Raw genomic sequence first — 11,138 nt, 5'->3', positions numbered from 1 at the left:
ACCCCTTGAAGACTGGGCTCTCTCAGCCAAGTTCTTGGGCTTTTCACTGGCCACATGGCTCAGACCAAACAAACTGTTAAGCCACATCAGGCAGCAGATTCTGTTCCTAGCATGCAAGGATAAAAGGAAAAGTAATTTTTAATAAAAATGCAGAAATTCACATTGTCTTCTCTGATGGTACCCCTTACAGGTAGGAAAGCCACTGAGATTTGAGCAAGAGGAGAGTCCCATCCCCTATCAGGGGGAAATTAACCCTTTATGTGGAAACTAAGAGCCATTCCAGACAACCAGCTTATTAGGCTGGACTCACAGTAACTACAACACGCAGCCACCACATGAGCACCACTATAGACAGACAGACACTGGGTTGCGTGCATTTATTATCACATCATCCCTGCAAGGCAGGTATCACTGACCCCACTGTTCAGCTGGGGAAGCCAAGTCAAGTCAGAATGAATTACTTGCCCCGCTAGAAAGAAGCCAGGGTGGTTTAGAACCTACATTTTGAGACTGCTACATTTTGAGGCTTTTACAACTGCCTCAACCAGTTTTTACCTTACTGTGAGAAAACAATGGACAAAAGCTTCCAGCAACACAATCAGCTGGGATACCTAGCAATATAGTTCTGTTTTAGTTTGTTTAAGCTGCCGAAATGCATTGTACCAGAAACGGCCTGGCTTTTAACAAGCTTACAAGTTTCACTAGTTTGCAACCTTACAGTTCTGAGGCCATGAAAATGTCCAAATCAAGACATCAACAGGCGATCCCGGACTCCTCCGTCACATGGCAAGCCACATAGCGGCTTCTGCTGGTCCTTCTCTCAGCCTCTGGCTGCTTGCTCTTTGGCTTTCTTTCTGAGCTTCTCTGTACGTCCTACTCTCTCAGCTTTTGTCTTTGCAGAGCTTCACAAAGGTCTGCTGGTTTGGAAGGAGGGCCATTTTATTCACACCCTGTTTCAGCTCCCTCCACCCCTTTCCTTTCTCAGACTCAGAAATACCTGGTGTTCATGGAGGACAATGGCTTCAAGTCACAGGGTTCATTCCCTTAGAGAGCGGTCAATGAATTTTTTTTCCCAAATGTAAGAGGCTGAATTACTAGGAAAGTGTGCTTTTTAATATAAATCTGATCTTGGTACATTATTCTTGACAGACCTCTACCCACTTTAACATCCTGACAGGAATGAATTCCTTAACACGATTCTACAGGCAAATCTTTCATAAATGCACGCTCACTCGACCTGCCAGGCACGGACCTGGCATGGGAGGCCGCGGTTTCCTGGGAGTCCAAGTCCCACTAGGGAAATTCACAGCCACACAGCTACAGAGCTTGTATTCCCACCAGCCATCCTCCACCCCAAAATCCATAAAGTTCTTGAAATTTTCCCCAGGGATTGCGTGCCAAGAGGTTCTTTTGTGTTGGAGACGCATTGAAAAAACAAACTCTCCAGATTTGAGATTTCAAAAGACACCGTAGAAAGGCAGAAAGAGTTCTGGTTCTGGCTCGTAGGGGGGCCTTGGAAGCCTTTTTCCCCTATTCCGGCCTCAGTTTCCCCGTCCGTAAAACGAGGGGGCCAGATGAACACTAAGTGCGACATCGCAGGCTCCCTGCAGGCGTGACAAGGGGATGGTCTCGGGGCCCTTCACACCCTGCAAGTCTCCCTCCGAGGACAGAGCTCGCCCAGAGTGCCTACTCTGCTCGGATCCGGACTCGGTCCCGGTAGCTGCAGCGCCAGGACACATTCCTCAGGCTTCTCTAAACCCAGGGGCTCCACGGCTTCCTCCACCCGCCCGGCGACAGCCCCTCCCCGGATCCTGGTCCGCCTGAACATCTGTTTCGGAGTCCCACCCCCGTACTCTGCGGCGCATCCCGCCAGAGCCAAAGCTGGCGGGCCCGGGCGATTCCACCCCCACTACCCGCCTGGCGCGTGGAACCCGCCCTCCCGCGAGTCCCCGAGCCGGGGCGAGAGGAAGGCGGGGCTGGGCGGGGCGCGCGGGAGGCGGAGCCGAGCCGGGGAATCCTGCACCGGCGAGCGCCGGGCCCCGCAGAGCCACCCGGCCGTCCGAGGGCCTTGACGCGGGGGACGGCGGGGAACCCCAGACGCAGCGCGGGTCGGGGGGATCCCGCGCAGAGAGCCGCCGCCACAGCCTCTGCGCCGCCCACGCGCTCTGGGCTGACTGGCGCCCACCGCGCCCCTCCTCTCGGCTGCCGGCTCCCTCGGTCCTGCCGTCCGCTCGCCGGCCAGTCGCCCGCGCGCCATGCAGCCGCCGTCAGCCCCGCGCGCGTAGGCGTCCGCCACAGGCCATGCTGCCCCTGCTCGCTGCGCTGCTGGCCGCCGCCTGCCCGCTGCCTGCCGCCCGCGGCGGGGCCGCGGACGCGCCAGGCCTCCTCGGGGCACCCCCTAACGCCTCCGTCAACGCGTCGTCCCCGGAAGAGCCCGCCGCCCCGCGGTTGCTGGCCTCGGCGGCCCCGGGGTCCCCCGAGCGCTCGGGCCCGGAGGAGGCGGTGGCGGCGCCGTGCAACATCAGCGTGCAGCGGCAGATGCTGAGCTCGCTGCTCGTGCGCTGGGGCCGCCCGCGGGGCTTCCAGTGTGACCTGCTGCTGTTCTCCACCAACTCGCACGGCCGCGCCTTCTTCGCCGCCGCCTTCCACCGAGTCGGGCCGCCGCTGCTCATCGAGCACCTGGGGCTGGCGGCGGGCGGCGCGCAGCAGGACCTGCGCCTCTGCGTGGGCTGCGGCTGGGTGCGCGGCCGCCGCCCCGGCCGCCTCCGGCCCGCGGGCGCCACCGCCGGGGCGCCCACCGCGCTGCCCGCCTACCCCGCTGCCGAGCCTCCCGGGCCGCTGTGGCTGCAGGGCGAGCCGCTTCATTTCTGCTGCCTGGACTTCAGCCTGGAGGAGCTGCAGGGCGAGCCGGGCTGGCGGCTTAACCGCAAGCCCATCGAGTCCACGCTGGTGGCCTGCTTCATGACCCTGGTCATCGTCGTGTGGAGCGTGGCCGCCCTCATCTGGCCGGTGCCCATCATCGCCGGCTTCCTGCCCAACGGCATGGAGCAGCGCCGGACCACCGCCAGCGCCCCTGCGGCCGCCCCCGCTGCAGTGCCGGCGGGGACCACCGCGGCCGCCGCCGCCGCCGCTGCTGCAGCCGCTGCCGCCGCGGCCGTCACCTCGGGGGCGGCGACCAAGTGACCCGCTCCGCTCCTCCCCGCGTCCGCCCTGTGTTCGCGCTCTCGGGTGCCTTTCCCGCCGGGAGACTCGGCCGGTGTGCTTCGTGCTGTAGTGACCGTTAGTTCTTTTCCGGGGAGGGGGCCGCTAGAGATGCCCCAGCGTGCTTGAAAAGCAAGGTGTGTGCTGCGCTTCTTATTCCGAAAAGCAGGATGCAAGCCCTTACTTAGAATGAGAGGTGGGATCCGCAGCTTTGAAGACAGGAGGGTAATGGGGCCCTTTCCCCTTCATTGCATCCCTCTCTTCTGTCCCTCCCCGCACCCAGGTGCCCCGTATTTATGGCAGAAAATGACCAAATCCTGTGTATTTGTTTTATATATTTAATAACTGTTTTAAATGAAAGTTTTAGTAAAAAACAACAAAAAAAGATTAAATTGCTATTGCTGTAGTAAGAGAAATTCTTTGTACCTGAACATAGTTGTATTTGAAGTTTGTTGGGTTTTTTAAAATTTTGTTTTAAAAGGTGGGGTGGGGGCATGGTCAGGATTTAACACCGATATGTTACTGCTGCTGAAAATGAACTTTATGAAGCTTTTCAAAGTCGATCTACTCAGTGATGTGGCCTGGTGGGCATTTCTAATTGTACTTCTGTGGTTTTTTTTGGCTTTTAATACAGACATTTTCCTCCAGAGATGTATATGTATCTTTTTCTTTATTTGATTTAGGAAAAGGAATCCAAGAATTATAAGACATTCCTTTTAGAGGGGAAGGAGAGAATCTCCAAAAAGTTAGAGAACACTAGTTCTGTCTCCCTTACCTAACTGGGAGAGTGAGAGTTGGAAACCATATTATTTGCCCTAACAGAGGTTGTTTTGCCTCTGGCCACACTGCCCCCAACACTCAGCACCTTTGATCACAGTGGCAAACAGTGTTTTCATGATTTATCTTACTACGCACTGTCCCACACTCTGCAAATTATCCAGCAAAGTGCCAAAATGGTAAAATCAATATTTCCTCTGAGCCTGGCATCTTTCCTGAAAATGACTAATTTAAAAAGGCATATAGGTTTCATTTTCAAGTGTGTAAACTTTAGCAGGTGAGCAGACTTTCAAAAGCTGGTTTTAAACCCAAGGCATGTTTTAGCATAGTGGGGAAGTAGTGTCAGGCTCTTCCTGGTTTTCAGAAGTTCTTAAAGTGACTTAATAAAAAACATGTTTAAAAGACTTTTAAAAGGATTGTTACAGCGGCTTTTCCTTGATCCATCTCCTCACTCGTGAGTGAATACTCGAGATTGTTCTAGAGCTGTGGTTTGGAAGTGTGGTCCCTGGATAAGCAGCATCTGCAGCATCTGGGAACTTGATAGAGATGCAAATTCTTAGGTTCCATCCAGGACCTGAATCAGAAACTCTGAGAAATAGAAGGAAAAGCAGTAACTGAGAGGAGAGGAGAAAAGCAGAACTGAAAACATTGGCTTTAAGAAGAGAAAGATTATCTCCCACCCCCCTCATCCTGCCCCCACACACAAAAAGTAAAGGACGTAGAGGCTCCCACCCGAAGGCATGGTGAGAAATTGAGTGGATAACCTGGAGCCATAACCTGAGTCAGATGAAGAATGGAGTTCATCTGGGGACTGAAACCGGAAAAGGCCACTGGCGTGAGTGCATCGGGGACAACATTCTGGAGAAGGTTTTGCTGGCTTGCCTCCTACAAAAGCCTTGCCCAAGGGGACAAGCTCTGTCATCTCTGCCCTGTCCTGAAATAGCTCTCTCGTTCAGCCCTGGAAGGCTCCTGTCGCTGACTTCCAAGCTGTGTCTCACCCAGTCTGAGAGGCACACCTGGTGGAGGTGAGGCCTGGGTCCCTTTCATGTCTGCAGTTTTATGTCTTTGCTTTCCCTCCCCATCTCCCAGGTCCAGTCAGACCGCACTGACCCCGAGAGGCCAGCACTACACAGGTCCCTCAGATGCTCAGAAAGCACACTTGGCTGCAGAGCATCAACCTTATGCTTTTGTTGGAACACAGATTTTATGTATGCATACATACATATGTATATGTATGTATGTTTTAGAAGTATTTGAAAATATTGATAAACAGAAAAGAGACAAGAGCCCAAAAAAAGCATTCCACACATTTTGGTGCATATATTCCCAGTATTTTTTCTATATGTACATGTGTATATATCCACGAGTAATTGTGTATAGAATAAATGAACTTGGGCTGTATGTAACTGCTTTTAAAACTTTTATTTCCTTATTATTTAAATGTTATATCATAGAAAAATTAGAAAATACCCTTCATAAAATAAATGAATCAATATCAGCAACAATGCCAGCACCCACAGGTGACAATGGCTAATATTATCCGGGAATATTCAAATGCATAGTTTCACTACAGTGGGCCCCTGCTCTCCGCAGCCCTGCTTTCCCCACTCCAGGGCTCTTCAGTGGTTCCCTCCCCTTTGTGGAAGGTAGCGGAGGGTTTCTCACTGTGGGTGATGTATAAAAGCTATGTTCTTGACGTGGGTCAGAGATCAGCTTCATAGGATATTGAAACCTATTGGGAGGGTCAATGGCCCCATGGAGATGGAGGGTGGGGCTGGGGAGGATCTGCTCTCTCTCCCATCCCAAATTCATCATCTCCAGACACAATTTCAAAGCCAGACCAAAGTTTCCACTCTTCCTGACCATCTTCTCTGCTCTCGTGTCTGGAGTTTCAGATGAAGCTGATAAGGCATGGAACACAACTCTAGAGGATGAACAATGTGATTCATCTCTTCGAGTCATAACCACAGAACTGCCTTGTATTGTCTGGGTTTATTTGCTGTCTTCAGTGCTGAAATGAATTCTGAGATTCAATAAGCAGAAAGGAAATTGCTCCTGTATGAAGCTGCCCAAAGAGCCATCACTATTCCATGTGGCCTGGTAGCAGCTACAGTCAGGTGAGTTTCTGTGCTGGTGGGGCAAGTGCTGGACAGAACACCCAGAAGCTGTCCAGAGAGGAAGGAGATTGGGCCAGAGGTGGGGGGACCGGCTGAGGACAGGAACTATCAATGGGTCAAAATTTATTCAGCACCACTCACAAGAAATGGGGTGTGTTAAGATCTACTGTAACAGACCTTGTCTTGGACTGGGTTCCTAGAAGCAGAGCCTGAGATGGAGGTTCTCCTACAATTGATTTATTGGAGAGGCACTCTGGGGGGAAGGGGAGCAGCATGGGGCAGGGGAAGGTGTGGAGCAAGGTTGTGTGATCTCACATGGAGTCTGCTTTAGTCTTATCCCACAGGGGAGCTCTGGAGCATGAATTGCACCCCACCCTGAGGCAAAGGCCAGTCTTTAGTATTTCTCTTTCAGTCAGTCACTGGGGGATAGACAGCTCCTGTTGAGCTAGGCCAAGTTCCCTAGAAAAGAGTCGTTAGCCAACCTTCACAGCAGCTGGGGGATGGTGAGCAGGCCTGTGAAGAGGGTCTGAGCTGGACACCCACCGCGGTCACGACAGACCTCGTATTGCCATTGTGTCCCATTCTCGTCATTGCTGGAGTGGGAGGTACACAGAGGCCATGATGCTCAAATGTCCCAAAGTTTAAACTCCTTGTCTGGCTCCACATGCTGAACTCCAGGCCTCTGCCAGGTGAGGTCTCACTGGCTGGTTTATCTCTGGACATCCTTTCCTTGGAGCCACTGAGGGGCAGCTGGCTCTGTCATGCTGGCCTTGGCTGATGAATTCCCTGCCACTTGCCTCTGCATTCTATTTGCATTATAAGGGAAGTCCCACAGTATTAGCGAATTTGCTGAGGCCACTAGCAGATTGGTGATAACGTGGGGCCAGGCACCTGCTTCGGTACCCATCACCATCAATGAGCTGTTTGTGGTAAATCTCTCTCCTCCCTACAGAGCAGGGCTTTGAAGGAGGGGACGCCTCAGCTCCTTCCAGGCCTGCAGTTTTACGTTCTGGAGTTCCCTCCCCATTCCAGGCCCAGTCAGACCACATTGACTATAAATAAACAGCCCCAGAATATTTCTTCCCCGGGCAGAGTGAAACGGAGTTCGAGGCCACTCATTTTTCTGAGTGAGTGGAAAGGAGAAATACGGTACAAATAAGAAAAGAGGGCTCTTAAATAGTAGAATGGTTTTTGCCACTGGATCATCTGCATTAGCTATTTGTGTGACTCTTACAATCTATAAAATTGTGATTTTTGCATACCTCTACTCAAGTGGCCAAAGTCATGAAACAAAGATGTTTTTCAAGCCAACGAAGCAAACAAGAAATGATAAATTTTGCACTCTTAAAAACTGACATATTTGATTTTGTAGATTACTGTTGGATATTATACTCTAAGGTGGGGGCTATAGATCATTAGGAGGAGGAGAAATTGGTATACATTGTGTACCTACTTAGTGCCAGGAACTTAACCCTCCAAATCCTCACAGTAATCTTATGAGATAGGTAATACTTTCATCATTTTAATTATTCATGAACAGACGCAGGCTCAGGAAGGCTAAATAACATACCCTAAACTCTCATAGCTGGGACATGGAAGAGTCGTCACCAAACCCATTCCTTTTCTGCTAATCCATGCTACTTCCCAAGGGTTTACCAAAAGGGTTGTGTCATATCTTGGCAATTTAGGAGAAAGTTCTTTTAAAAAAAAAAACAAAAAAAAAACATGACACATGAATCTATCCAAAACTTTAATCCCTTTGCCTTCCCACCCACCCCCACCCCCTGCTGTGTAAACCAGATCTAGCTCTAGCTAGGCATATTTTCACTTAGGGTAACCAGAAGTGCACATTAAGCATGTTTTTCCAAAATAAAAAAATAAAAATGGTCAGTCACATAACAATGTAGATTACAAGGGGTGACAGTGTGATTGTGAAAACCCTGTGGATCACACTCCCTTTATCCAGTGTATGGATGGATGAGTGGAAAAATGGGGACAAAACCTAAATGAAAAATAGGGTGGGATGGGGAGGGGTGATTCAGGTGTTCTTTTTTATTTTTATTTTTTATTCTTATTCCAATTCTTTCTGGTGTAAGGAAAATGTTCGAAAATAGATTGGGGTGATGAATGCACAACTATAAGATGGTACTGTGAACAGCTGATTGTACACCATGGATGATTGTATGGTATGTGAATATATCTCAATAAAACTGAATTAAAAAAAAAAAAAAGGTCAGTCACAGAAATTGTCTCATTTTCTATCAGAATCTTTGGTGCCCAAACCAAAAATATGCATCCCACAAGGATAAGACCATTTTTACATGTGCCATGTAAGATTCTGATCCTAAGTGCCAGGCATTCAGGGAGTCCTGGGGAGCTGGCTGCTGTAGACCCTGGGGAACGGCGAGGGCAGGTGCAGCCTCCCCACTGGGGGAAAGGCCACCGATGCCACAGGAAGCCGAATATGGGTGCAGCACCCACACCTGTCAGGACAGGGGAGCCTCTGTCCAGACAGCATATTGCCAGGCACCCTAGAGATTGCTCCCAGATAATCCTGATCATCTCCCTACTTCATAGCACTTGATAAGCAATAAGAGACATGGATAAACCTCTTCTAAACCTCTTCTGATCCTTCCCTCCCTCTTGGCTTCCTGAAATGCTCAGCTCATGGATATGAAAAGAATCAGAATTCTGGCAATACTCCTGAAAGCAATCTACAGATTCAAGGCAATCTCTGTCAAAATTCCATTGCCTTTTTTGTAGAAATGGAGAAGCCAATCTTCAAATTCATATTGACTCATAAGGGGCCTCGAATAGCCAAAACTATATTCAAAAAGAAAAACTAAGTTGGAGAACTCACACTATCCAATTTCAAAACTTATTGCAAAGCTATAGTAATCAAAACAGTGCAGTACAAGCATAGGATACATTTTATAGATCAATGTCACAGAGTCAAGAATCCAGAAACAAACCAAAACGCCTATGGCTAATTCATTTTCAACAAGGGTACTGTGCCAGTTTGAATGTATTATGTCCCCCAAAAAAAGCCATATTCTTTGATGCAATCTTGTGGGGCAGACAGAATAGTGGGGATTATGCTGGAATGTTTGAATTAGGTTGTTTGCATGGAGATGTGCCCCACCCAACTGTAGATGATAACTGATGGGATATTTCCATGGAGGCATGGCCCCACCCATTCAGGGTGGGCCTTGATCAGTGGAGCCATATAAACGTGCTGACTCAAAGAGATGGAAGTCAGTGCAGCTGTGAGTGACGTTTTGAAGAGGAGCAAGCTTGCTAGAGAGGAATGTCCTGGGACAAAGCCATTTTGAAACCAGAACTTTGGAGCAGAGGCCAGCCACGTGTCTTCCCAGCTAACAGAGGTTTTCCGGACGCCATTTGCCATCCTCCAGTGAAGGTACCTGATTACTGATATATTACCTTGGACACTTTATGGCCTTAAGACTAACGGTATAGCCAAATAAACCCCCTTTTTATAAAAGCCAATCCATCTCTGGTACTTTGCATTCTGAAGCATTAGCAAACTAGAACAGATTTTGGTACCAGGAGTGGGGTGCTTTTGCTGCTGAGTTTGCAAATACCAAGCATGTTGGAACGGCTTTTCAAATGGATAAGGGGAAGATTCTGGAAGAATTGTGAGAAGCTTGATAGAAAAGGCCAAAACTGCTTTAAAGAGACTGTTTATGGAAATATGGAGTCTAAAGATACTTCTGATGAGGACTTGAGCAAAAATGATGAAAGTGTTGTTGCAAACTGGAAGAAAGGTGATCCTTGTTTTAAAGTGGCACAGAATTTGGCAAAACTGAGTCCTGGTGTCAGATGGAAGGAAGAATTTGGAAGCGACAACCTGGAATACTTAGTTGAGGAGATTTCCAGACTACGTGTTGGGGAGGTACCCTGGCTTCTCCTTGCAGCTTATAGTAAAATGCGAGCGGAAAGAGATAAACTTAGAACTGAACTCTTGGGTTCAAAGAGACCAGAAGCTGATCGTTTGGAAAATTACGAGCTTCCAGGGGGTGAAATCCCTGAAGCTATAGCCCAACATGAGGATGTAACCAAACACGGAACCCAGCCACCATTTCAGTACAAGCCAAGATTGGAGATGGAATTATCCAGAAAGGATTTGTGGAAAGTCCTATTGTCTAATGGCTTTGACCCCTGCATGCTTCATGCAAAGCCAACAGAATTTTTGCGAGATCTTTATAGGCAGAGCCATTGCCAGTCTGGACTGGAGGAGACAGACAAGGAACAAATTGAAGGAAAAATTTCTTCAAAGACAGAGCCATGGAGGTTGAGGTCTGGAATCAAGAGGCCTTGGGCTGGGAGAGTGGAGCAGCCCACATGCATGGAAAGGGTGAGTTTGCCCCAGAGGTCGAGGGTGGGCATTCCACCTCGATGCTCTGGAAGAGTTTTGCCACCCGAGGTCCCAAAAAGGGTGGAGCACATTCCCAGGGAATTGGGGAGAGCCTGGCTGCCACCACACTGTTCTGAAGGGGTTGAGCATGTGCCCCGGAGATGGAAGGGAATCCGGGAGCTGTCCCGATGTTTGAGGAGGATGGGGCCGAGAAGGTGGTCTCCCCAATGTGTGGATATGTTAGAGCACTCACCTAAGTGTTTGGAGAGGAAAGGGCTGCCAAAAAGGCCCTTAGGAAGGGTTAGACTCCCACTCTCTCAAGTCCCAAGGATGCAACACTGTTCTGTAAATGAGTCTCAGACTTTGAAATCTAATGGAGTTTGTCCTGCAGGTTTTAGGAACTGTTTTGCTCCTGTTAACCCTGTTTTCCTTACTGTTTCTCCTTATGGCAATGGAAATGTTTATCCTATGAATGTCCCTCCTTTGTATATTGGAAGCATATAACTTGTTCTAAGTCCGCAGATCCAAAGTTAAAGGAAAAGTATGCCTTAGGACTGACCACACCTATAATTGATTTGGTAGGATCTTGTACTTAACTTTTGTTACTGAAATGATTTAAGTTTTTGTGATATTGTGATGGAATGAATGTATTTTGTATTTGGAAAGCA

General features: G+C 49.2%; 1 protein-coding gene across 1 annotated transcript; it reads left to right on the top strand.

Annotated features, from left to right (window-relative positions):
* The first annotated feature begins 2,018 nt into the window (after positions 1-2,018).
* TMEM158 (transmembrane protein 158) lies at positions 2,019-3,852 on the top strand. The gene has a single exon (XM_037848988.1). It carries the CDS (start codon positions 2,302-2,304, stop codon positions 3,181-3,183), a length of 882 nt encoding a protein of 293 aa, XP_037704916.1. The 5' UTR covers positions 2,019-2,301; the 3' UTR covers positions 3,184-3,852.
* The last annotated feature ends 7,286 nt before the right edge of the window (positions 3,853-11,138 follow it).

Source organism: Choloepus didactylus, chromosome 1 (assembly GCF_015220235.1).
Source record: "Choloepus didactylus isolate mChoDid1 chromosome 1, mChoDid1.pri, whole genome shotgun sequence".
NCBI lineage: Eukaryota > Metazoa > Chordata > Mammalia > Pilosa > Megalonychidae > Choloepus > Choloepus didactylus.
Note: the sequence above shows the minus strand (reverse complement) of the source record. Positions and strands in the feature narration are given on the sequence as shown.

Coding starts and splice junctions, on each gene's coding strand:
- TMEM158 (XM_037848988.1), top strand. CDS start 2,302: ATGCTGCCCCTGCTCGCTGCGCTGCTGGCCGCCGCCTGCCCGCTGCCT.